The following is a 27,587-nucleotide window of genomic DNA, read 5'->3' on the forward strand; positions in this document are numbered from 1 at the left end:
TACAAGCCTGGAGCTCGACTAATAGTAGCAATTTAAAATAAATTATAACGCTGTAGCATATACATTATTTTGCGTAATTGTGACATTAATGCATCATTTATTGGGGCTGCATGTATGCGTTACGCAACTTCGACTTCTGTCATTGCTTGTGGCTAGTTTTTTTTTTCATTTTCGCGCAGCAAACACCAACCGTGCTACGTCCCTTAGTCAAGACACCGCTGTCATTTAAAAGGAAGGAAAACTGCGGTTGCCGTCGAAGTCTACCGATCAAATGCGCTGAAACGAAGCAGCTTGATGAATTGAAAGAGTGTGACTGCAAATTTTGGACCTATGAATCCAAACAAGCGCCGAGACAGGGAGACGGGACGAGCATCCGGAGGCCAAGACAACTCAAAGTCAGTTAATTTAGTTTTCACTCTGTGCATATGAGCTGTGCTGGGCAAATCATATTCGAGGCCAATGAGTAGCCTCGTATAATATATCTCGCAGTCGGCTACGCGTTTTCAGTTCAGTCCACTTGGGACAGTTTCGAATGGCGCACTTGCTTTGAAGCGTGTCCTCCCTGTACTCGCAAACGTGCACCACTGCCGTGCCTAGCAACGAACACGATATTGCACCTGTAATACACGACACCTGAGACTTGGCTCCTCGAAAAATTTCCAAATTTAGTTCCTGTCTATTAGCACTGATGTAGAAAGCCAGTTTGGCAATCGTACGCTGTCGCCCGCTTGTAATGTGTCGAGCATGAAACTTGAGACAAACCGACGAAACCAAGGCTAGGAACCTGAGTGTTTCCTTGTAATTGTGCCTGCGGGAAGTGGGGAGGGGGGGGAAGGGAGGAAAGACGGTGTTGAGCTGATATGCCTCTCTCCATAATTGCCGACAGATAGGAAATCGAAGGAGTAGAAACCCTCGGATCATTCTGAATGCGCCCTTGCTTGCTGTTGTCGTTAGAAGTAATGCACAGCGCTGAAATAATTTATAACGCTGCTTTGTTTGTTTTAGAACCGCGTTTACACGCCCTTTTTTTTTTGTGGGCGTAAAATGCTTTAGCTTGAAGAAGAAAGACTCTAAGGGTCCTTTCTGTTTGTTATCATGCTGTGTCATGCTTGCTCATTCTAGTACTCGCAGGCGTTTTCGGCTTTGTTCTCGAGACACTACAACAAGCCAACTGATGCTTCAAAAACATTGTTTTCTAAAGTACCCTTTTAAAGCATGTGCAGCTAGTGCAGGTCATGGCTTAATGTGCATAAATTAATTTAGAGAACTGAAGCAGAGGGCTGTAAATGCTTAGCATTAAAACACATGCTATTAATTTCTGTTTAAAGTTATGATCTTGCAAATTTTTATTGAAGGACACTTTGGCTGAATATTCTCTTCGAGTAATTTTCATTATAGTGCACAGGCTTTTCTTATTCTTGTTCACTGTTAGCAAAGAATCTAGTATATAAGGAAAGTCTGGCTTGTGACGTAAATCTGTGCACTGTTAAAGCTACCTTCTTTATTTGATGCCTGCTCTGCCAAACTGGCATTACAGTGGGGAGGTTTATTTTACAAAAATGCTCACAATTTTATGCTGAAAGCATGGAAAGGAAAACCTTACACACAACATAAGTGGTGTTTAGTGGCTTATCAGTCACACATTGTTCAAACAAAAAATGAACCATCAAGTGGGCCTTACGCTGAAGGAACCTCATAAACTTTTCAAATGGGGTCCCTTCTACTTGAAGTGTAAGCGGCAGCTGCAAATATTTTTTTTCTATGTTAGTTTTATAATGGCGTGCAAAAACTTCATTTGAAGATTTTTTTTTCCTGCGAGTCTTCAGCTCTGGCCATATCGGTTTCTTGCCTTTCCTGTCTGATGTGCTAAATATCTGTTATAATAACCGAGAACAAATTTGATGGACCTGTTCTAGGTTCCTTCCAGCTTATCGACAATTTATTTAATACGGGGGCCCCTAGATACACAGGTTTCTTCAAGGAGCATCAGTGCGGCAACGTCAATGGAGGAAAAAAATATTGTGTTGTTCTTGGGTGGAGTGACGCCTATACTCACTCAACACACTTTCCATTTACTACTGTTGTGTACACTACTCTGCCTCGGAGTGCAATATTGGCCCGAAGCGGGTTGGAAAAGGAGCCAACATCTTGTGGCCAATGTGGAATGAACAACAAAGAATGTTTATTTTACGAAGGGGATTGTGTTTATTTTATGGTTTCACGTGACAAATAGACATTGTGCTATCACAAAACAAAAACAGTGATAGGTAGGCATGATGAAGACAAGCGATATTCACAGCACCACAGTACGTAATCATGTCGAAGCATGGTTGAAATACAGTGCTGAGCTTGTCGCATTTCTCTCCTGCAGGAAGCTGGCAGTGAAGGAGCTTATAGAGCGCTACTACTACCAGCTAACAGCTGGCTGTGGTCGTGAGGGCTGCTCCAATGAGAACTGTGCCTCCAGCGGTCGTTTGGACCATCTGTCTCCAAATGAGGCCGCTGCCCGGGCCTTGCACTTGATGATGGCCAAGGCTGCGCTTTGCAACGGCACTGCACCTAACCACACAACAGATCCAGCACCCCATACATCCGCATGTAAGAGCTTTTAAGAATATGGCTGCAGTTTTGATGTTCAGGTTGATATTGATGTCCCCGTTCATTCTGAAGCGGAAGAATTGCCAGGCACTTCACTGAAATACAGTGAGGTACAGTCAGCTTTCATTAATTCTACTGCAGCATGGCTTGCAAAATATGTCTGAATTATCTGATAATAATTTATCAAGGCTTGCATTGTGCTTCGTGTTGGTGAGATAACAAGTAATAGTGGTTTGCACTTGTGCTGATAAAGAAAGGGGGGTACACACTGAATGAGCGCACAAGAGTGATGATTCAGTACTGAATACATTTTAGTAACGGCGCCAAGAAATGGGGATAAAGATGAAAATGTCGTTCTGTGTTCCTCTGACTTTTCTGAAAGGAAACAGCGGCCTTTTGTTCATTTGGGGCTACTGATGTGCTCACAACCTGTTGCACCAGAGCTCTGTGCGCTATGGAGGGCAAAGGAGGGTCTCCCACTATGTGTGAGAAGTTTTTGGCTGCGCAGAATTTGTCAGAATTTCTCCCCAGACTTATATTGATTGTCATCAGTTATCATATTCTGATCAGCTGAAACATTCCAACTGCTGTGTATAACGTCGCAAGAACTGGATGAGTAGTAGCGCATTGCTGCAGCTTGCTCATTCCACTAGCATTGAGGCTGCTAACTGTTTGAACTAGTACTGTCCCAATAAAAAGAAAAATGAACAGCGTGGCACCTAAGTGCTCTGCTGTTTGCATTTCTTTTCACGATAGCATCTTTTTTTCCTGCCAAGGTAGAAACTCGATCGAAAGAAATGTGAACTGCGGAGCGCATAGGCACTGCGCTGTTTGCATTTCTTTTTGTCGCCCGTATATATCGGGAATGGTGTGGTCTGACCATCACTTCCCCATGGTTGGCTTTTGCCTGCCACCCAGTTAACTGTCAGGATGTGGGTTGACGTCACCTATAGATAATGCTATGTGTAGCCACTCTGGTGGGTTTGCTATTTGAAAACTCTTTATTTAGATATCATACCTAATGTGACCACTTGAAGGTCCAGCTTTAGGTGCTGGACAAGGCAGGAACTGTTTTCTCGCCTTCTTTCTCATGATGAGCAATGGGTCCATTTATGTTGATGGTGCTTCAAATCACAAACCATATAAGTGATCTGCTTTCAGCATGAATGACGTCGAGGATTTACAGCATTTGACAGATGCTAAAGCCTTTGTATTTTTGGTGTGCGATTTCATTTCGGTTTTTCAGGCAGATTAGGTGAGCCATGTGGCAATGGAGCAGCAACATCTGCAGGTGGTGGGACATCGAAGACTTCTGCTGGTGGGTCGCAACAAATGGATTTGGACCCCGAGTGTCCAGGATGCCAGCCTCCAATTCTTGCCAGTGACTCAGCAGCAATGACAAAAGACGTTTTGCAACATCATGATAGGAGTCGTGAGTGGTCTCACTTTCTTGTCTGTTCAGGCTGTTCGTTTGTCGCATCGCAGTTGACATGAGCCACTTGAAGCACCATTTACCTAGCACCCCATAAACCTCGTATGGAATGCTTCAAGGAGCAAGAAGCATCCCACAAGGGATGCTTTCCTCAGGGACGTAAAAAAATCATCCCACCAGGGGCGCTTCCAGTTTTAGTGAAATGACTGGGGCACTATGTTGTTCATGCATTACTTCTGAGTTCTTTGCCAAGATACAGTGACATCTGATGCCTTTGGTGTGAGTAGTTCAGCCATATATTCAGGTCTCTGTGCACTCAAAGAGGGGGGACGTGGGTTCTGGAGGTGATATTTTTTTTGGGGGGGGGGATTAGAGTGATGAAATTTAGCACACTTATTGGGAAGTGCACAAGATGAATAACTACTAATTTTCGCTCTTATATCTTCAGTAGTTTTGACATTTTAAATGTTTTGATGTGCTTTATTGCTATATCAAACTTGTAGAAAGCCTGACGTGACAACAAAACATGTTAGGAGGCTAGAGTTGCTCTTAAGCATGGTTTAGCATCTGCCTCGCATGCGGGAGGTGCAGGGTCTGAGCCTCAGTACCACCGGGTACCCACCGGTGACACAATGGGTACAAGCTTTTCCCTGGCCTGGTGCTCAGCTTATCAGGGGTGAAAGGCTTGGAAAATGGGTCTTCGACGACACCTTGAGTAATCAAAAATACCTTGTGCCATGGCGCTCTTTGGCCATAGATGCCCTTGCGCCATTAAAATCTATAATCATCATCATCAGTTGCTCTTAAATTTTAGCCAGAGGAATGTTTCATGTAGTGGCATCCTGCAAATATTTTTTATCGACCCAAGTTTTTCTACAGGGAACATTATATACATGATTGTACAATGCACTCATTGCTGTTGTGTCAAATTAGTAACACAGTGAAAAAATGAGAAAGTAATTCAGAAGTATAAGATCGTCACTGTGTTAAAAATTTATCAATGAACACAATACAACAAACTGCATGAGTATCCACGAAGCCACCGTCATGCTATGCTTTCTGCAAGCAGGGTAGTCAGATCAAAAAACACTGAGAAAACTGGCATTTTCTGGAAGCCTCAGCCAGTTTTTAAGGCAAGAGCCTTTAATGGCGCATGCTGGCATCCGTCCGTCTGTCCATCCATCCGTTGTCCATCCATTCGTTCGTTACTGTCTTCAACTCGATAAGGAAAAAAATCTGAGCATGATGGGATTCAAACCACCATCCTTCCTTTCCGCAGCCGAGCGTGCTAACAACTACACTACTTCCTGCCAACGCTGTGTAGTTCTCCTTGTCTGGATGTGGAGAGTGTTTACGGAAAGGCGTCGAATCAGTCGGATGCCTCCCAAACGCCCTTCAGTGTCTCCAGCATTTTGAGATTCGCAAACAGTTGTGTACTTAATATCTTAACCACACATCAGTGATACAAGCGGCAACACCGCGCTAAAGGCTTTCGCCTCACCGCACTTTAGGTCAACAAAGTGCCCCCTGCATTTTTTGCTACCTATGGTCACAAAAAACATTTTTTAAAGTCACTTCTGGGCTGTTTTCAGTGAAAATCTTTTGGGATTTAATTAGAAAGACCTTATCGATACAAAATCTGGTGTTTCCTGAAATTTGACTTTTTCCGAGATTTTCTCGATATGGAGAACGCATCTCCCGTTAAATCACTAAATATGAAACATGCATTTTGGAATGTTGCTGGGACATCTTGCTACCTTGTGTATTTTAATACTAGGTTTCTGTTTCAGATAGGCAGCTGCATACCCATACACACTGAATTCACGTCACAGTTGTTTTTGTTAGTTAAACCTCGTTGGTGTTTGTTTTTCTTGCATGTTTTTTTACATACTTCGCTTCTTTAAATCTGGTATAATAGATCTTGCAGTGTTAATCTATTAACTTCCAAAGATGTTAATATGGTAACCTGTAGCACCTGTGGGAGTGCTGTTGGTTTATTTATGTGCATAAGTGCAATGATGCATCACAGGCAGTTTTATCATAATTTATTTTTGCTTTCATGTTTCATGTTCACAGCTTACCTTTGCTTGCCCATTGTGCCTGTGGTGGTGCGGAGCAAGCAATTTTATTTTTAGCTCTTTCTCTTGCCCATTTTACTCTTTGTTTTGTTTACCTTTGCTTGTTCAAAACAGCAAACTAGCTGGTCAGGCTATCCTTTGTGCTCATACATACTTTCCTGGAGAATTACAAGATGACTGTCGGTTAACAAACTGTCGAACTCTTGTTTGGCAGGGATGTGTGGGTGAAAGCTGTGCAGGTCCAGAATCGACTTTATTGAGGTTTGGCAACGAAAACAATTAACAGTTATGGTGGTTGTATTGAATGCCTTGTGAAAACAGCTACAGAGAAATTTCATTCTATTTCACAAACTATACCCTCATTTCTCCATTCTGAACTGTTGCTCATGCCCGCATAACATACCGCAAGAGCCTGCAGTGTATGTGTGCTATCCAAAGCCAAGCTTTGACACGAGATCTTATCATGCAAGGCTAAAGAGCTGCTTCATATATGACAGTTTGCATTATGGGTTTTTGTAATGTAGTCTACATGGAACACTCTACTTGTGGTGGCTGTTTTTGTAGGCTAGCTGAGATTGTGCCTAATCTTTGCGGTGATACCTTTTCTGAATGCCATCTGATGTAAGACAATTTCTTTTTTCCCCTTTTAGCAACTATCTCAAGCATAAATACAACAGTGCTTGCAGCATCGAGCTTACGAGATGAACTGCGTCCTCAGGATATGGAAATAGACTTGTACTGCACATTCAGTGACACTAGCCCATTGGCTGCCCTTCCGAAAAAGCCCACTGCCGTCAAAAATGCCCTCTCTTCTCAGGAAAAACCTGGTGAGCTGCATTTCAGTGTGGAATCATTGTTCCCGTTGTGGAGTGAAGTGGTTCTCAGAAAGGAGGGTACACCCATTGAGGCCCCCGGTGACATTTCATTGGACTGCAGAGTTTTTGCAATCCTGAGAAAGATGCAAAGGAAGATGCCTGCATCTTGTACTTCAAGAATGAGATCGAGCTGCATGGGCTTGTGGTCCACTGAGGAATCATTTCTCTTAGCGACTTGTACATTTTAAGTGGAGCTCTTGAACAGTCCTGTGTCAAATGTAGCAGCACAACTTAGGGGTAAACTTGTGTGACAAACGGGTGCACTATTTCTTTGATTGTCCATTTTTGTCTGTTAACGAAGCAGGTTCACTTCATAGCTGCAGTTCCTTGTAAAACCTCTACTCCCACCCGCCGCCCCAATCAGCTGCTGATTTCCAGTAGTTTTCTGCACCAGTTGCAGAACTATGCAAAGATTCTCAGCTAATTCCCCCTGAGGCCTGTTTTGTGGGAAAATAAGTGCAGGTGCTTTGCCAGGCGCATGCACGCTCTTGTTCTCAAATGGCACCTGTGGTGTTGTGGTTGAATGCCCATATTTGAAAACGTGAACCCAGGTCTAGTTCCTGGGATACTGAGTCTTATCTTACTATTACCTGTTTGGTTACTGAACGGAACTCTGGGCAGATGGACACTGGGTGCTTGTGATGAAGTGCTTTTTGCGGGCTCTTGTCCAGATATATGATGTTTATGCACCTTCGACGCAGTTGGCAAAGCATTCCTTTAAGCTTTTTTCTGCTGCATAGTGTGGCTGCTGGAATCCACACCTTTGAGTGTTCTTGCTATTGGGCGACAACTTACAGAGGTTTGAGGTAAACAGTACTGTTAATTACTCTCGATAATTCAAACCCAAAGGGGACCAAAAAATTATTCTACTGAAATTTTGTGTAATTTGAATTGTGGACAGCCTTTTTAATTCACTTGATATCGATGGGACTGAAGTGTCAGTGTGAACAAACCGGAAATTCAAATTGCGCATGCGTGCCCCTTTCTTCCTCTGCCTTCTCCCAAGCTCGACCGGCTTGCAGAGAAACCACCAGCTTGTAGTGCACACGCTCAGTTTGTGTTGGTGACAGGTGAAAGCGAAAAGTGCAAGCGACAGCTGCAAGCTCGCAGAGGGCATCTCGTGGAAGAGAATTACACCTGTGGCACCCGCAGGCACTTATTTTCATCCAGTTTTCTGTATAGCAGATGATCTTTTATGCAGCCCACAAGGAGGGCCACATTTTGTAAAAAAGGGCTTACAGGATTCCGTTGTACGTGGAGTGACCTCAGGAGTGCCGTCTTCTCAGCCTCCTCAGGAGCAGCGACCACACCTGTTGAGCTGGCACCGAAGGCTCCACGGGCATACCGCATGCTGACGGAAGAGCTCCTCCTGGGCCTGGTGTCGGAGTGTCGCTCCAGCGGCAACTACACACCCCTCATTCACGCACTTGGTCAGGTGTTCTCACGGGAGAAGTTTCTCAAACGAAGCTTCCCGCGGAGGCTGTCACCTTCCCCAGAGGAAGGAGGCCTCACCAAAGAGGACCTTCGCGCAATGGAGGTGGATATGGACAAGGACCAGGACTCTCTGGAGCTCGAGGATCTCACAGCGCATAGGATTAGCGAAGACTTGTTTGGAGCCGACATGGCCGTGGCACCGCTACCTGGTGGAGGGCTGCCGAGGTACGCCATGGCATCATCATCGTCGTCGTCATCGCTGTCATCAGCCAGGTTAAGTCCACTGCAGGGCAGAGGCCTCTCTCTCCCCACCTGACTCTGTGCTTGTCGATCTCTCCCCACCTGACTCAGTGCCTGCATCGACCAGTTTCCTTTTTCCTTTATACGTGCTCTGTCACTCTTTGACGCAGCAGAAAAAAAAAAAAAAGCCTGCAGTTATTGTCTCTGGAATGAGCATGCACACTTATTCCGAAGGTCATGAATCAGCTAGGTCATGGAGAAGACTTAATTCACTATAGTATCATGTGATGCTGTTATTTTAATAGTTCACACACTGGGTAACATCTTCATGCTTAGTATTAAAAGCGAACACTAATATAACTCTACTTTGGCTACTAGAGTGTCTCTTATTAAATTTAGTATGTGATAAAACTAATTGTGCCAATGTTCTGCATTTGATGGAGAACCAGTACTGTTGTATGCATTTAAAAATGTCTTCAGCAGATATCGCATGCACTTGGCGGCGCACCGCGTAGTTACGCAGTCACCGGGTAACTGAGAGCCTTCCTCAAGCCAGACTCATTATGAATAAATGGATTACAGACGACATGAATTGAAAAGATGGTGGCTGAAATGCATCTTGGCGGTCCTACTGTGGCGCTGTGCAAAAGTGTTTAGAAAATTTAGGCGATTAACTTGCCAAAACTCTTTGAAAACATTGGTGGCACAAATACTCACACCACACATGAACACTTGAGCCACACTCATTGCCAAAGCATGGCAGATAGCGAACATTGCAAAGCATATGGCGATTTCTTTTCATTTTACATGGCATAGTGGTGGGTTTCTTGACTGAGTTCGTCAAAATAAATCGAAATTCCGCATTTTATATTGTGGCTCTGGCCATAAAAGAGGGACTTTGCTAGAGTTTTACTAGCAGCACTATGTCTCCCTCGTAACAGAAGGGCGATAGCAGAAGCCCTGAAACAAAAGAGGCTCTTCGCTCTTATACGTTTTATTTGCAGTGCTGTAAATTCCTATGATCGGTGTTCACGTTGCTAACAGTATGCACTCTTGGAACGCGTGCCCACTTATTGGGGTTTCTACAGGAAGCAGTGAGCCTTTGAAATACCACACCTGTGGGGCTGAGTCGTCCATTTTTACTTCATTTCCGGTAATGGTGGTCATTTTCCGAGTTTCGGTTTTAAAAATGGTGACTTTTGCTAGTGATTCTGGATGTGCTCGCTTCTGTTATGAGTGCCAGTTCTTGTTTATGACTCTGTAGACATAGAACTGAAAAAATGCCTTTTTACGAGGCAAAAAGATTTTTGTCGCAGCTGCCGTTTAAGGGTGGTAGTAAGGCTCTCTATACTGTCATGGACTGCTTCAGGCAGGTGTCAGTGTGTTGCAAAACAAGGGCACAGTTTTTTATTCACTCTTCTAGGATTTGCGTAGTTCTCAACTTGACACTTAACCTTGTTTTGTTTTGTTGTGTGAATAGCCAGGACTTTGAATACACCGCACAGTTGTATTCTGTGTGGTTCGTGTGGTATCATTTCTGGTCATATTAGTGCACTATTTTGGATGCAGTAATTCAACAGTTTATTAATAAATGCTCTGTCTGTAGCAATCTTATTAGGCCTGTTATGTTTATGCTTGTTATTTTTTCCTCTCTCTAATCTCAGTTGTTTTTTTTTGTCATTTTGTGCTGCTGATTCTCTTTTAAGGCATCTCCTACAATAGGGTAGGGTCTTTGGCAAGACTGAGCATGTTGAAATATAAACAAACAAAAGCACCGACACTGCCATAACATGCAAAGCAAGCCTTGTTTTGTAGCAGCATTTGAGAAAGTCCATAAAATTTTTCTTACTCGAAGGTTCATTAAAGACTTCTTAGTTTATAAACATGTATGTACACATGGGAAGTGTGGATTTTGTGTGTTTGTTTGGTGGGAAATATTTTCTTTCCTTTTTAACTAAGTGCTTAGACTCTGCATATATTGTCAAAACCTTCCTTTGTTTTCTCTGTTCTATTTAGGCTCAATGGGCTCGTGAACCAGGACATTCCAGTGGATGTGGAGTCTGTCAGGAGGTCCTATGATGTTCTGTTCTCCATACCAGACCTTCCTTTTCTTGATGCTCTAGTGAACGCCATTATGATTTTGTGTGAGAACCTGGAAATTGGTCTCAGGTGAATACTGGCTTTTCCATACTCTGCATGTGTATATGTGTGTGTCTGCTTGGCACGGTCTTCTTGTTAAAAAGGTGGCTACCGTTTTTGTCCTAGTTGATCATTAGTAACTACTTGTGAAATTTGTTGTGGAATTTTTCCTCCTGTGCATGCTATAACGAGCCTGTTATTTCCCTTCCATTGCCTGCTTAGTGCACTTGTGTGATAGACGGAGAAGAAAAACATAATGCACGGTTGCACAGTTAGGTCTTGTAATGTTGGAGCTGATGGCTTATTGAGCTGGCTTGATCGCATCTGTACCAAGGTAACGCAACACGAGTTGCAGCGAAGTTCTGTTTTTTCTGTCATTTTGTGCATCTGGTCTTTCGTAGTAACCTATTTTCATTATAACGAAATTTAACTTGACCCTTTTACGACAGCAGGACACGTGTCCCGCTTACTTAGAGTGCCAAAAAATTGAAAACGATGCTCCTACTAGTCATATTTTTGCGTGCTGAATACTCCCGAGCTATCAAAGGAACCATTCAGCATGTTTTTATTTTTCTCTAATAGGCCTCCTTGGTATTTTGTGTGTTCTTACAAGTGCAGATGTACAATTCGGCGAGGCCCGGTTTGGCAGGAAAAAAAAATACACTTGAAAACTTGTGCTTTCGAGCCTTTTGCATCAGTCAACTGCCTCACAATAGTTCTTGAAGCTATTTTCAGTTCTAAAGCAAGTCGCCTTATTTGTTTGAAAGACTGAGATGCAGATAATAATAGTAATTGGTTTTTGGGGAAAGGAAATGGCGCAGTATCTGTCTCATGTATTGTTGGACACCTGAAGGGTGCCGTAAGGGAAGGGATAAAGGAGGGAGTGAAAGAAGAAAGGAAGAATGAGGTGCCGTAGTGAAGGGCTCCTGAATAATTTCGATCACCTGGGGATCTTTAACGTGCACTGACATTGCACAGCACATGGGCGCCTTAGTGTTTTTCCTCCATAAAAACGCAGCCGCCGCGGTCAGGTTCGAACCCAGGAACTCCAGAGATGCAGATACGTACCACATTTTAAGTTTTTTAATGAGGTCATTGGTTCAACTGTGTGCCCCTTTTATGCGAAGCATACTAGCCGCACAACCAAGCTCTTCCTTGCTGCGCCGCGCGCGGCCGCGTAGCTACCACTTGACCTACATCGGCGCACCACGTGATATGACGTCACAACAGCTGTGAAAGCTGGAGCTCAACTCGTGCGCTCGCTTGCGGACGCGCAGCCTCCGCCGGCGGCCTAACTCCCGCTCCTACCGCTAGGAGATACTGACGTCACGCAGTTGTATAAAAGGCGACGCACTCGTCGAGTCAGTTGAGCAGCGAGATGTCGGCCAGGGAGAGGGCGGCTCGCCAGACAGCAAAGCGCAAGTTACAAAGAGCCACGGAAACGGATGAAGAACGAGAAGTACGGCTTGCCAAGCGACGTATGCTTCGCATCCTAGGCTTAACTATAAGCTAAGCCAGGCCATTTTTTTTCTACAGAACCAGTGGTCGAAACGAATTAAGGGTAATGTCATTCAATTCCTTGAATCTTTCTGAGTGCTATTTTACCATTTGTATTTGTGTGAGACATGCATACTGCTCGCACCTTATAAAGGATGAGTTAGAACATCCGGTTTATTCATTGTTTGAACTGACATTTTGGACCTGCCAGCGTCAAGTCTATTAAGTTCGGTCCCCCTAATTAGAGAGCTGTATAATTCGAACAGATCTTCGGTTACCTCTGAGTTCAAATTATTAATAGTCTAATGTAGTGTGAAAGTTTCAGTTCACTCTGACACTTTTGGCTGTGGCACTTGCTTTAGGTACCATAGGGCCTACCAGAGGGACCCCAGCCTGCTGTCAGTGTTTGTGGTGCTGCTCGAGCTTCCGCTGCTTGAGGGCCCCTTGTGTGGGAGTGCACTGCACGCACTGTGTCGTGCGTGTGCCTTGCTGCCCCCCGAGGCCCAGGCACGGCTAGCCAAGCAGTGGGGTGCCCAGTGCCCACCCCACCGCCTCCGCAACACCCTCAACGCTCTGCACCAGGTGCTGACTGCACGCGTCATCGAGGGACACTTTGGCCGAGACTTTGGCGTTGCCGATGACGAGCTCCTTGTGGCCTCCATCAAGGTTGTTCTACCAGCACTGTGTTGCATGATGGAATTATTGTGTCCAAAATCGCAGAGCTCCATGCGGTTGCACTCCAGAACGTTGCTGCTTTGAGCAGTGAGACCTCATTTCAAGCTAATACAACCTATGTTCATGTTCACTGCCTGTACGAGTCCTAGCTTGCAATTCTGCAGAGTGGATGATGGCTTGCGAAAAAGGCTCTTTCCAGAATACACACCTCAAGCGATGCCACTTGGGTTATGCAGCATGTAACGCCTGGCTTGTGCAGCAAGATAGAGCCACACACTTTTTTTTACTTTATTGGCAGTATAGCCCTCACTTCCGCAAGTCCGCACTTTTGTGGGCGTTGTGACCGGAGGGTTGTGTAGGGCAGAGGGCAGAGCGAAGGAGTGTGAAGGGGAAGGGAGGCTTTCTTGCAATAGCTGCCCTAGTGGGAGCGAGAGGAACTTACGCTTGTGTTGGAGCCTCTACCTTTGGAGTGACGGTAGAACTGAAAGAGAGAAAGGGAGAGGAGGTGCACAGCTGTGAGGCCCGTAGTGGGAGCACAAAGATCTAGTGCTTGCATCAGAGTCGGCACCATCAGAGCAAAGGAATGTGAGAGGGAAAGGGAGGGGGGGGGGGGGGGGGGCATAGCAGTAGCATTCATAGTGGGAGTGCGAGGAACTAGTGCTCGCTTCAGAGCCACTGCTGTCAGAGCTAATGGAGGAGAGGGAGATGAGACCTGCATCAATAGTGGCCCCTGGGGGGCACAAATTGGAAAGGCGCATAGTAAAGGCAAATGTTAAAAATGAATTTGAAAAGATGAAAATTAAAATCATTGTTGAAACCATTACTGCAGCAACTGTAATTCAACAGAAACGAATTGCACAGGCCTTCCTGTGCTGTGATTTTATCGCATGTTGAATACCACAGAGGATTTGAAGTAATCTCTCTTTGACTATAGAGGAGTTAATTATTGGTCTGGTTGGTACTGTAGCTATGTTTCATCCTTTCTGCTCTTTCTTCTGCCTCTCTTCTTTGGCTTTGTGCCATTGTGCTGTTAAGCTAAAAACACGACTTTAAATCTCTTTCACTTCCACAATTCTTAAAGCCCATTGTATTGCTTTGGGGTATAAGGAATCACATGTTGTTAATGATAAGCTGAATGAGTGCTTATGTCCAGTGTGAATGTATTTGCACTTTTGTACAGCCAGGTTTTGTTGCATTAATACAAGGTGTGTTTCTGGTCGTAATTGCAGACCATGAAGATTTTGTTCATGGCTAACATTCTTGGTGGAGAGTTAGAACAATGCAGAGAAGAGGAAGACGAAGGGCTTGGCTTGGAGGATGGTCGGCCTGTTCCCAAGGACCCAGCTCAGGTGTTGAAGGAAGACCCCCTGTGGGACTTGCTTGGCGTCAAGGCAAGTTTGTTGCATTCCAGAGTGCGGTCATTGATGCTGGCAGAGAAATCGTTTTCTTGTAATTTTCCTCTTTTGTGCTCTCATATTAGCGTGTGTATGACTTTCAACGCATTTTTTTGAAGCAGGTATATGTGCTTATTAGTTGGCCATTTCAACCAAAGGGCTATGTGCACTTTTGACATTGCAGCACAAACTGCTGCAATGTGAAACAGGTTTCGTAGGTTATTGAAATATTTTCTTTTGTGCTTACTGCTGAGTGAGTGCTGGTTTATGCACCTGTTTTATAGGCTTCTTGAATTTACAACGTTAATTTGGCCACTGCCATTGTACTTGCTCCTCAACCTGACGAGAATGAACGTTGCGTTGGACAACATCTCTCGTGTTGTGTATCTTGAAGGCTTTCGAGCTCAACGAAACAGCCGAAAAAACACTTTGAAGCTTTTAGAGGACACTGGCCTTATGGAACAGTGGTAGAGATGCATTCATTCGATTAAATGACGCAAGCGGAGCAATTGCTGACAGACCACTGTACAGTTAATTCCATCTCTATGTAAACATTATTGCCACCTTCGCTGCTATGTGAGTGGATGTTGGTTTATCCGCGATAATTGGGGGAGCGTCCCACGTAAATGCCTACTTTCTTGTAGAACTTAACTGGGGTCATGTTCTCGAGTGTCAGTTTATGCTCTTGTTTCACATGGCTTTGTGAATTCAGGATGAAACTCTTATAGCCTGCCACCTGCTTGCTCTTCCAGGTGGCCGACTGCCGCAAGCCGCTAATTCCATGGGAGGAGTTTTATAACGAACCACTGAGTGAGCAACTGGAGACGGACCGTGGTTTTGTGCACACGCGGGGTAGCACCACCAAGGAAGGGCACTTTTCTTTCCTGGGGCACGCCTTTGTTCTGACGCCTGCGGTGAAAGCGCTGGGCCTCTATTATGACAACCGCATTCGCATGTACAGTGAGCGGCATCTGTCAGTGATTCAAATGTTAGTGGGTGGTGCTCCGGCTAACCCTTACCTTCGGCTCAACGTGCGCCGTGACCACCTCATCGACGACGCACTCCACAGGGTAATTCTGCTTTCTGCATACTCTTGTGCAGCCTGTTTTGTCACTTTTCTATACTTTTACAGCATTGGTGGTTTCAGGGGAATTGTCCACTGATAGCATTGTCCTCACAAACCTTTGCAATAGCAAGTAGTAGAATGCATGGGCTGGTCTCTTTAAACTGTACGGTGGCTCTCCAGTAGCTTAGCATAGCATTAATAGACGAAAAGTGAACACCAACAGCTTAGGGTCGACACTTTTCCTGTCATGCAACTTGTTTATAGATCTGATAAAAGTTTGTCTTTTTTCTGATATCTGTGCTTGCAACACAAGTATTTGTGTGCACTTGTAAACCTGTGCACTTGTAAGAGGCCTGCTCTTGTGAATTCACCTAAGGTGCTGCTGGAAGGCCCTTTTATGCAAACCAGTCAAGCTTTTTGCAAATGGGATGGGGTTGTGTTGATAGTAAAAATCATCCACCCTGGTAGCATGCTGCAGTTTGTCATCAAGCGCTTTGTGATATGCCTCTGTTTGCAACCAAAGTAACGAAATAACTTGTAGTAACATTCTTGAAAAATTGTACAAGTTTCAGTAGTGTCATGTGTATAACCGTACTGCATGTATCAGCAGATGCTGAAACTCATATCAGTGAGTGAATGCTGTAAATTTTTTTAATGTGATAGCGTTAGGAGGGCCATGAAGGCAAGAACTGTCTGTCGGTGTTGGCGTCAGCGGTGTCGGCACCTGTGTGAAGCTTCCACCTGCCAGGTGGTGTTTAGGAAGATTTCTTCTTTCCACCTGCCATCTGTCAACCATCCTTCTCTCCCCCTCTCCACTTGTAGGAGAGAGCAGGGAGAAGCCAGATGAAGAATGGCTCAGCAAAAATGAAATTGGCTATGAAGAAAATGACCCAGACAACAGCAGGCCTATGTGAAAAATATACAGCATTCTGAAGCACTATCTGTGCAAAAATAAGGCTTGCGAGAGCTACAGTCGAACCCCACTACAACGAACGCCGCTTCAACGAAGTATTTCACATTCCCCGTCAGCTAGCCATAGAAAACAATGCATGTTAGTTCTTGCCACAATGAATTATCTTTTGAGGTGTGTTCCCGCAACGAAATTTTTGTTCAGTGGAGATAGGCTTAACATTTATTTTACGACAAAACAAGCATAACGTTACCCGTCCGTACGTTCATGGCGTTTAATTTCACCGAAAACGCTTGCTGGAATCGATGTATGTGCCCCATAGTGCGTCTAGTGCGATTGGTGGCATTCGATATCGTCTGTCATATCAACAGAGAAGTGCAGAGGAGCAGGCCCGACGGAGCGCGATTGTCTGGTGTTTCATTTGTGTTAGTGTGCTCGACTCGACGCCAGCATGGCAACTCCGTGAAGAAAGCACAAGTTCCTTTCTTTGGAGTATAAAGCATGCATAATCCAAGAGGCCTCAAGCGGGAGGAAGAAAGGTGACATCGTCTGCATTGCATGTGATGGAACCATTTGACATCATTGTAGCTTTCATTGGTGCGCATGACGACGACATCGCGATGCAGTTATTGGCCTAGTGTGAAACTCGCACCACGACGCTCATGTCCACTAAAAGGACGCAAGCCAAGATGACCGAATTTTTTGGAAATAAATCATATTTTTGAAGAGCGCAGTCAGATCTTAGTTTTTTTAGCTGATTTCACCGCTAAAAAATTTCCGCTTCAACGAAATTTTTCGCGCATCCTGTGAATTTCGTTGTAGCGGGGTTCGACTGTATCCCTGCTCGCATTGCTTGGGAAGAGCAGCCTGGGTCTCGCAAGCCCCACCGGTGGCTGTGTTTGGAATAACGACGTAATGGAGTATTGGCGCGTCGCTCACCCGTTGCGCCGCTGCGCTGGCAGTTGTACTATACGAGAACGTACCGTGATCTAACAATGTGACCTACGTTGCATAGTTACATAGTCTGAGTTTGAATAGATTAGGGAGTGGAAGAGAGTGGAATCGGAAAATCACAATCGGAAGTGGATTAGATGGGCGAGTGAAAGAAGAATGTTATCGCATTTCTTCCGCATCAATCCAATTGATTGCCTCTAAATTTTTTTTTTCTGCCTCACCCTAAAACTTGTTGCGATTACCTGGCAGAGTTGCTCAGCATCTGTGTTATTCTGCTGCTGGACCCAAGCTGAAAGTTTGGTTCCAGCCTCTGGCAACCACATTTTGAAGAACGCAGAATACAGCAATGTCCCTATACTGAGGTTTGAGAATCCTGGGTGGTTGAAATTAATCTTAAGTCTTTCACTATAACATGTCCATAGCTTGGGCACATACATATAAATTTTTAAAGTAAATTTTTGTTGCCAGTCACATTTTTAAAAATTTTGTTCTTTATTTTCCTCTCTTCACTGATATGCAGCAAGAGCTCAGTGTGCAGCTATCTTTAAGAAATTTTTAATGCATGAATGTATGCTTTATTTTCATGCTAACCTAGTAGTCACAGTGCTATAAAACTTGTTTCTGTCTTTTTTTTTTTTGCTGACTGTCACAGTTTCTTTTGAGCGCATAAATTGTGTTTTATATTTCTGTCTGCAGTTAGAACTGGTGGCCATGGAAAGTCCATCCAGTCTGAAGAAACAGCTTGTAGTGGAATTCGAAGGGGAGCAGGGCATTGACGAAGGCGGTGTCTCTAAGGAGTTCTTCCAGCTTGTTGTCGAGGAAATCTTCAACCCTGACATAGGTCAGCAAGCTTAGTGCGTACTCTGTGACCTAGATGATTGGGTGTCAGTGATGCAGCACTTCTCACCTTTAACGCTGTGTGGCATGATGTCTAGTGCGCCTGCACTTCGTTAGTCCTAATTTGGCTCTTGAATTTGACTATGTTGTTGTGGGAGGTGATCTTGGTGTTTTCAGTGCCATTAATTAAATTAGCATGGCTAAAACCACTTGGAGCTGTCCCATATTTTTTGTCTACCAACAAGTGTGGTGAAAAGAGTGCTTCAGGGTACATATCATTACATGTGAAAGGATTTACTACGGATGGGGTTGAGTCAGGTGTCCGCTGTCAGCTTTGGGTAGCTTGAGAGCCCTGAGTGAGAGAGGCCTGCATCTGTCGTTCTCTTCAGCTCACAAATCCTGCTAACTCCCTGTAAGCAGGATTTGTGAGCTGAACAGCAGTAGCAGCTTTGCTGCTGTTACTGTATTATTCAAACCATTTAGGGATAACTGTACCTAGAGCACAGTTTAAAATTGGTAAAGCCAAATGTTGCCATTTCTTTTGTGCCACATAGGTTACAAAAATAGCTTTCCTTTCTTTAGCATGTGTTAATAATAGCAAATGCTTGCTCAAAGTTCTAATAAAAGGGCTAGGTGATCTTAAATTGACTGAATTTACTAAATGCAAATTGTATTTTCTTTTTGTCTGTTACCGGTAGGTAATTATGGTGAGTCCCCGTTAGAGTGTGGAATAAAACTCATTCTAAGAACAAGATGCAGTTTGGATGCAGATTATAACATTCCTTGATGGATAACCTGTTCCATGGCCTTTCGCATGTGGTTCTGCCATAGACTTGGGTTGTTTTCTGGTGCTAGATATCGAATTCACCAGTGAAAAGACAGCTGGTGATGCATGAACTGGAATCAGGTGTCAGAATAAGTTTTAGTGCGCAGGCACTCGTACGCTCACCAACACCGAACAATAATCTATCATCTTTGGATCTTGTGCTGTTGCTTGGCAGCAGCGATGCCATACCATTGCCTAGCAACAGCGACGCGACGTTAGGTTTAAAAAAGAAATCAAATCAATATCTATCGAACCCGCGACAGCACGAACAGATCAGCTTCGCAGGTCGCTGTGCGAGAGTGCTCGGCTATCGTTGCAGCCGAACATGCCTCGGGTTAAGCAGCAGCCCACTCTCGTGCTGTGCATTGCACACAGTCTTCTTCGTCCACTAATACTGCCCATGCTTTCACACTAATTGGTTTGACCAAGTTAAAACCCTGACACTTTTTTGAAGCAGTTTTATTCTGTTATTACAGTGAGGTAACAAAAGATATTGTGGAGAATGCGGAAGGAGGCTCCATAATTGATGACTGTATTGGGACCTCCTATCATCATCGTGAGAAACTTAATGCATTCGGAGCAGCAGGGGACAAGCAATGAAATTAAGCACAAAAAAGACATGAGTAACTAAATAAATGCAGCAATTACTATAACTCTGCTCTAGAACCAGGGTGCAAAATTAATCATTCACTGCATGCGCAGAAGTAAAAAGACTGATAAATACAACAGATGGAAACAGTACGTGTGGGAACTTAGTAAGTGTACAACGAAAGGAAAAGAAAGTCATAGGAAGGTAAGAATCTTGGGGAGTAAGAGTTATCAACTAAGAAATCCACGAATTTGTTCCTAAATGTCTGTGGTGTTAAGCAGCATTTAAAGCAGGTGGTAACGAAATAGGTGAATAGTAAATAATCTTTGTACCATAATTGATGCGAACTTTAGGTAAGTGAAATTTCCTTTTGAAGCAAACCTAGTATTATTACTGTTTTTGAGGAAAAATTTAGGAATAATGGGAAATGAGAGATGATTATTCTTTACTTTTAACATAAGCATGCCAAGATAAGGTTTAACTTGTTGACTGACCATTAGTATGTTGTTGGCTGTAAATAAACACATGTAGAGCTAGAATTTTATGGGCTGAATGTAAAGACCCTAATTGCTTGGTTTTGTATAGTTTGTAGACAAGCTACATGAGTATTATATGTATTTCACCATCATTCAAGACAATAGTTTATCTGTGAGTTAATGAAGGAGTAATAAAGTGATCAGCCTAGAATGTCTAAAATAGGGCCGAGTCTGACGTCTTTTTTTGATGAGTTTTTTTTTTAATGTTTGCAATATGCAGGTGAAATCTAAGGTGGCAGTCCATTTGTACGCCTGTATGCCCAAAAAACGGCGAGCGGTAGCTTGCCAGTATGATACAGCCATTGAGAGATATGGAAGGATCAGGTGTTAGTAAACGCTGCTGGGAGCAGAATGCGACAAACTTTGTCCCGGAAGGTTTAATATTAGCATATTATTGCTGACACCAAAGGAGAAGTTTAGAGACGTCAATGTTCAGTTTCAAAACGAATGAATTAATGCATTTGTCAGAGTTCTCAACTGTTGTGTCATCAGCTTATAATAAACAACTTGAAGAGGTCAACGAGTTAGGCAGGCCATTGATGTAAATTAAAAACAGTAGTGGTCCCATTATAGAGCCCCATGGTACTCTCGTGCTAGTAAGTCTCACTCCGGAATGAACATCACAAACTTTGACTATTTGCTATCTGTCATGTAACTTCAGCTGTAAAGGGGAACCAGTTATTCCTAATGCATCTAACTGGTCAAAGAGGATGTCGTGATTAATTGCATCAAAAGTTTTGCTGAAGTCGATGAAAAGAGAGACAGCATACCTGTCATCATTTATAATGTTTCTCAGTTTACCTATTAAGCAAACAATAACCAATTCGATTGAAAAATCTTGGTGAAAGCCAAACTGGAATGGTGAAAGTGTATTGAATTTTGTAAGATAGCAGGATAGATGTTTTTCAAGCGGTTTCTTGGCTGTTTTGCTGAAGAGCGGCAGGATGCGTATGGGACAATTGCCCTTCTTAAAGACGGGCTTGATCCTGCCATGTTTCACTTGGCAAAGGAAGACACCATGTTTGAAGATAAGATTAACAATAGCAGAGAAAATGTTAGATAATAGCAGTGCAACCATTTTGATGTTAGAAGGGTGAATATCGTCCAGGCCTGTGCTTGTTATCTTTAAGTTTCGTATAACGTTAAGAACTTATTGAGATGTGGTGGGAAATAAAAACGGTTGCGGTTGACATGTAAATGATAATTCAAAATTACTGACACTTATCGTATCGTTATCGATAAAGAAATCACTGAAAGTTTTTAATGTTTAATAGTTCAATGTTAAAATCTTTAATTTTAGTTTTTTATAGATTTTTGCACTCGCACATAGTCTTTAGTAATTTACCACTTATCCATGGATTTTATGGAGAAGCAAAGAATTTTTTCCATTTCCGTTTGTGAGAGCATGGCTGAAGTTAGGGTGACAACTGCAGCAAAAATTCAGGAAATGCTTGTTGCACCCTATTTGTAAGTGAAACTGATGACCAGTCAGCATTAGCAATAATGTCGGACAAATTTCTCTTTATCAAACACTAATTTGAGCAAAAAATGAGCAAAAGACAGAAAAAAATTAAGAAAAGCATGGTTCATGGCTATGAAATGAAAAATTAAAGGCACTGAAATTTTAGTTGAAATTGCTTTATTCACATGTGCTAAATTTTTTGGCAGGCCATTTCTGTTAAACAGCTTCAGTGCGTACTAGAAAGTCAGAACAGTACTTTAAACCATGCGTTAATCAGCTTCACCCGTAACTGTGTTTTTTCTTTTTTTCTCATTCTTTTGCAGATTGTGGACATAGGATTATGCTTAATGATTTTTTTTTTTACTGAGATTTGCTGTGTGGTGTTTCTGCAATTCCTGATAAAATAAAGTTTATGGCTAATGGTTTACCGTAGCGCTATAACAGCACATTTAGTCAGCTCTTTGACACCGGATGCCTCGTGTGAAAGTGCGAGTGTTGACATTTTTGTTTACTGGTTGTGCTTTCAGCTATGTTCACACTGAATGGAGAAACTCAGACCTATTGGTTTAACCCAACCTCTTTCGAGAGCGATGCTCAGTTCAAGCTGATTGGAATCATTTTGGGCCTGGCCATCTACAACAACGTCATCTTGGATGTGCACTTCCCTATGGTCGTGTACAGAAAACTGCTGGGGAGGAGGGGCACTTTCCATGACCTTCAGGATTGGAATCCTGTGAGTGCAAATGCCTATGTCAGCTGTTGCCAATGTCCTTGGAGTATAATCAGTGCTTCAGATTCTTTCAGGGTGCCTTCAACCGTGAGTGTATGCCATATCCTGCCTGCCCTTCTGCAAGTGCTTTGCTGTCTTATTTGAAATTACCAGTTTGTTGGTGAAACCCTCATTCAGATATTTCTTTTTTTAAATATAACGAGCTATTCTGACCCACTTTTTAAGGAGCATTCTTGCGCAGTAGTGCCTTAAAAGGGTGGAGGTATAAAGCATTTGAAGTAACCAAACTCGTCACCCTTTTCTTGAAGGTTACCCTTTAAGTAACCATGCCCAACTCCTGAAGGCATTTGGGGGCCACATGAGGCAATATTTTGCGTGCGGCCTGGACACCATTGCCGCAATGCATGTGCAGTTGTTCATTTTAATTTTTGTCTGCCTACAATATGTTGACCAATAATACACTGAGCACACGTTCAACACAGTGCGTTTGTTAATTCAGAAACATCTTTTTAGGTGCCCCTTTGAAGAGCCTGTCTATCCCCTTTGAATAAATTTGGCACCTGCTGATTTAAGCGTGCTGCTTTTTCTAAGTGTGCATGCTTCCTCTCACTACCCCACTCCCTGTGCAGATCTTGGCAAAGGGCTTGCAGCAATTGCTGGATTACAAGGGAGATGACATGGAAGAAGTGTTTGTGCAAAGCTTTCGGATCACCCACAAGGATATCTTTGGCACTGTGCTCACCTACGACCTCAAGGAGAACGGCGACACAATTCTAGTCAACCAGGACAACAAATGGGTTAGTGGTGCCATGTTGGCTGCTTGCTGCTTGGTTATCTTGCCCCAAGCTGAGGAGCTGTTCTTTGATTTTGTGTGCTCTCTTCTTTTATTTCTCTTCATTTCTAAACAGGAGTTCGTGGACATGTACACAGACTTTTTGCTCAACAAGAGCATGGAGAAGCAGTTTCGCGCCTTTCGTCGTGGCTTCTTGCTCGTAACTGAGGACTCCCCTCTGGAGATGCTCTTCCGGCCAGAGGAAGTGGAACTGCTTGTTTGCGGTAGTAAGGTGAGGCTTGTTTTTTTTTTTTTGGTTTTGCCATCTCTGTGATACCTGCATTGCAGAAAGCCAAAACTCATTGCAAGCTTTGGCGCTTCAAATAATTGGTAATTTATAACTCTGAGCTCTCTAAGATGGATTCTTCGACTGTTACTGGTCGAGCATTCAAATAAATGAACCGCAAAATGGATAGGGATAAGGAGTGACTGTTTCTGCTGAGCTTTCATTATGCGTGGTTTTTCAACATGTTTGATCAGTTTTTAAAAAATTGTTTCCTTTTGACTATTTCAGAACTTTGACTTCAATGCGCTTGAAGAGTCCACTGAATATGATGGCTACACAGCCAGCAGTCCCATCATAAGGTAAGGCCCTTGTTTCTGTGTTTAGTCTAATTGGCATCACTTGCCATGTCTGCTGGAGTCTGCATTAAAGATACATCTCATACTCAACAGGAAACGCCAAGATTACTGGGTAAACTTCGATAAACTTGTTTAAGTTGGCTGCCTAACAGAGGAGAGTTTGTTTTGTGTGTCCCACATCTGGTATGGGACTTTGAAGGTTACGCATATTGTGAGTTTTCATGTTTCAGGTTTTGCGCTTTTGTATGATGTCCTTTCGTACTGTCTGTCTTTCCTGCTGTATTTTTTTTGCTGTTGGTTGGTTGTTCGGTCCACTTTATTCATTTCTGCAGGCACTTCTGGGAGTTGGTGCACGAGTTCAGCCAGGAGCAGAAGCGGAAACTGCTTCAGTTTGCAACCGGCAGTGATCGAGTGCCTGTGGGAGGCCTGTCTAAACTCAAGCTAGTGATCGCACGCCATGGTACAGATTCGGAAAGGTGCGTGGCACCACTACCACCTGCTCTCAGCTTGCGGCAGGCAGCTCTTCCTTACTAGTTACATTGAATATTCTACTGTTGTTTCCACTTCTCCATACACAATGAATCTCACTTAATCCTTTGAAGGTACCACATAGGCACCTTCAGAAAGCAGCGAGTAGAAGCAGAAAACAGCAGCAAATAGCAGAAAGTAGCAGCAGTTCGAAGCATCACCTATAGTGGACATAGGGTCAGGTGATGTATTTGCTCTTGGAGTCGACAGCAGCTGAACTGGCTGTTTATGCAGCACGTTCATATGCCAGTGCGCCATGTTCAGCCATATTTATGTAAACCTTGTATAGCGAAAATTGGTTTCATGTCGTCTATGAAGGGAAACAGCTCTTGAGGCTCCATATGTAATTCATCCTGTGAAGGCTTCCTTGTTTCATCATGAATATAACAAGTAAAGTGAAGCTTCAAGATAGAGCGAGAGAAAACTTGATAGGCATTTTAAATGTTGGGACAGTCGGGAGGATGGACTCCTCTGGACTCTGGCGACTTGCGCTGATGTCTGGACTTGTTGGATGGTCTGACGTTGGTCCTCCAGACTATTGCTGGTTGGGGCTGCCTCCCGCTGCTTGTATGATGTCCTAATGTTAGGTGGGATGTTTTCTCACCATCCCACCTAATCCCCCAGACCTCATACAAGCAATGGGAGGCAGCCCCAACCAGCAATAGTCTGGAGGACCAACTTCAAAAGCTCCAAGAATGGAGCACCTTGTGACGAGTTTTGCTGTTGCATGTGATTCTCGCAGGTTGCCAACGGCACACACCTGCTTCAACGTGCTTCTCTTGCCAGAGTACTCTTCCAAGGAAAAGCTGGCCGACCGCCTGCTCAAAGCCATCAACTACTCCAAGGGATTTGGCATGTTTTAATGGCTGAGTCTGAGCCTAACTGTGCACTGCATCTTGTACCATTAATGGATTTTTTTTTTCTTCCTGCTTCTGCGCTAGTGCGTGTGGCTGGAGGCAGTTTTTTGTGACAGTGCATCTTTCTTTACCTCTTCGTCCAAGACTTCGAAGGTCATGATGCCAGGCACGGTGGGTGCTTGGCTTTGTAAGGAGACATGTTTGCCCAAAAAGTAGCATACTTGTGCTTGCTGTCTTTTCTATTCATTTAGTTTCTTTTTGTGGGCATTGTCTCTCAGCAGTACGACATTATGGAGTGGAAACATTGCTTCTCTGCTCATTTCTGGAGGCGTCTAGCATTAAAGAGGCCTCTCCACTTGTGTGCTTGTTTTTTTAATAGCTTATGGCAGTTCGTGTTGTGTGGAATGGCTGTTAAAAATGAGGACACCCCCAGTGAGTTTGCTAAGAATGATTGAACTCGCATTTGGGTTTAGGAAATGCTGTCCCAAAGCAAAAGGATAGATAGCAATGGGCTTAGAAGGAAACTTTTTTACTGTGAACCCAGCTTGCAAAAGTTCAGTGTGATTGCCACTTTTGTATTACCTTATACAGTTTCCATTTTTCTAAGAGGGCAATATTATAAGCGGTCTTGTTATTTTACTGCAGCAGTTATTTGATTGTATTTTGCGGTAGGCTGTAAAGTGAGTGAATTCATTCAGTGGCTGAGAATGCTTGGAAGATTGCAAGCTGTGGAAAATGGCTGCCTTTGTTGTCATTTTCGCGTTTCGATTTAAATTAGTACTGCTCATGAAAAAGGTCAGTATCTGGCCGAGCCATGCTGGTGACGTGTGATGATGTAATTGTATAATTTTCAACATAACATTGCAAGTGGCAGCTTCCATTGTAACTTGGCATCTCTTGTGTGTTGTATTGCAAAATATCTGTTGATGCTGCCGCAAAAAAGAAGCCTGCAAGCACGTAAGAGGGATTGGAGATAGGAACAAGCATGGTGTATAACTCTACGACATGTGCTGCACTTCTATCACTTGTAAATTTGTTTTTGTACATACACTAAGCATTGACGCTGCAGATGGCAAAGCCTTCCCTTTGAGACGTTGGCAGCAAAGTTGTGTTCTCTGAAGGTCCTTCCTCTGCACATGACTTTGACATTTTGGATTGAGAGAAAGCTAGTTTTTGCGACCTTGTAGGCAGTAAGTAGTAGGAACGTTTTCTATGTGGTATGCACAGATATAAATACACTCAAATGACGTTTTGAATGAATCCACCATTCATTTCAAATGTCTGCTCTCTTTTTAGTGAAAGAGCAAAGCTAGTGTAATTTATGTTGTGTTTTTTTTTCCTTCTTTACATATGAGAAGGGAAGGCTGGCGGGAAAGTTGTGTTGAATATTGCCATTTTATTTTGCAGTTCAAGAACAAAGCTCCGTAGCCATGGAAAAAAGCAACTGGCTCTCTCTTTGGTATCTTCCAAAGGTGTTGTGAGAAAGTGCTTAGCATTTATATGGCTTCTAGTAGAAAGAGCCAAGGAGAAAATCCAGCTGTCCAAGACCAAGTTGTTGGATTAAAAAGGAGTTCGGTGTGGTATGGTGGTTGCCCAACACTTGAGCAATTAGGGCCACTATGGGTGGCCAGTAAGGGTGAGCTATGTTGTTAAGTGAAAAACAGCAAATTTTGCCGAAAACTGAATCCTCATCATCGACGCATTTCAGGCCTGAATAGTTTTGCTAAATAAAAGAGATTGATTTAGGCAAATACAACAAACTGGTGGCACATACTCCAGTACCGCTTGTTCCATTACTGTGTACAACTAAGCATTATTTTTAGAGTAAGTCTGTCAGTAAATTGTGTAACATTTGCTAATACTGTAGACATGGCAGCAGCTATGAAGCATACATTGCAAAGTGCATTCATGATATGTTGCAGTGAGAGAGTCGAACTTGTAATGGGAAGGGCGTGCACAAAGGCAACCACCTGTCCCGTCACTAATATAACCATCTTTATCAAGGCTTTGTGGATGCTAGATATCCATCACGAAAGTCATAAGGGTTGGCCTTATAAATGCTGAGCATTTAATAATACGATTGTTGCCTATTTCTGCATTGTTTGGCAGGCTGCCAGTAGGCTGGAACAACTGTCGGTAGACAGAGTGAAGTCATAAATGTGTCAGGTTGACTCTGAATGAAATAAATGTTCAGTTCTTTTTGTTTCTTAATCGGCTGTTTTTGAAGCTCATGTTCGCTGCTTCTAAATAATTTGTGCTACTCGACACATATGAGTTTAGTGCTGCCTGTGCTTATGTTGTTGATTTGCATACCTTTTGCTGTCACATATGCACCACCAACAGTTAGGTTGTGCATGCAGATATCTAATGAGGATGAAATTCTACAACTGCAAGACCATCGTTACCCACAGAAGTGGTGACTGTTTGTGAAATACTGTTACCAATGGTCATTAAGGGTGACGGACTGGATACCAAGAGAAGGCGAGTGTAGCAGGGGATGGCAGAAAGTCAGGTGG

General features: G+C 43.4%; 1 protein-coding gene across 3 annotated transcripts; it reads left to right on the top strand.

Moving 5' to 3' along the window:
- The first annotated feature begins 148 nt into the window (after positions 1 to 148).
- Positions 149 to 27,282, top strand: Ube3a (ubiquitin protein ligase E3A). 3 transcript variants are annotated; one of them, XM_077662820.1, is made up of 16 exons: positions 149 to 395; positions 2,372 to 2,598; positions 3,845 to 4,030; positions 6,759 to 6,935; positions 8,270 to 8,642; positions 10,674 to 10,826; positions 12,656 to 12,959; positions 14,198 to 14,359; positions 15,115 to 15,432; positions 17,989 to 18,133; positions 22,070 to 22,275; positions 22,902 to 23,069; positions 23,181 to 23,336; positions 23,619 to 23,689; positions 24,019 to 24,162; positions 24,957 to 27,282. In XM_077662820.1, exons 1-16 carry the CDS (start codon positions 331 to 333, stop codon positions 25,075 to 25,077), a joined length of 2,976 nt encoding a protein of 991 aa, XP_077518946.1. In that variant the 5' UTR covers positions 149 to 330; the 3' UTR covers positions 25,078 to 27,282. The 3 variants fall into 3 exon arrangements, with proteins under 3 accessions (XP_077518946.1, XP_077518945.1, XP_077518947.1); XM_077662819.1 differs by having other exon boundaries at positions 155 to 395; positions 8,270 to 8,690; XM_077662821.1 differs by lacking the exon at positions 6,759 to 6,935 and having other exon boundaries at positions 155 to 395; positions 8,270 to 8,690.
- The last annotated feature ends 305 nt before the right edge of the window (positions 27,283 to 27,587 follow it).

This window comes from Amblyomma americanum, chromosome 4 (assembly GCF_052857255.1).
Source record: "Amblyomma americanum isolate KBUSLIRL-KWMA chromosome 4, ASM5285725v1, whole genome shotgun sequence".
NCBI lineage: Eukaryota > Metazoa > Arthropoda > Arachnida > Ixodida > Ixodidae > Amblyomma > Amblyomma americanum.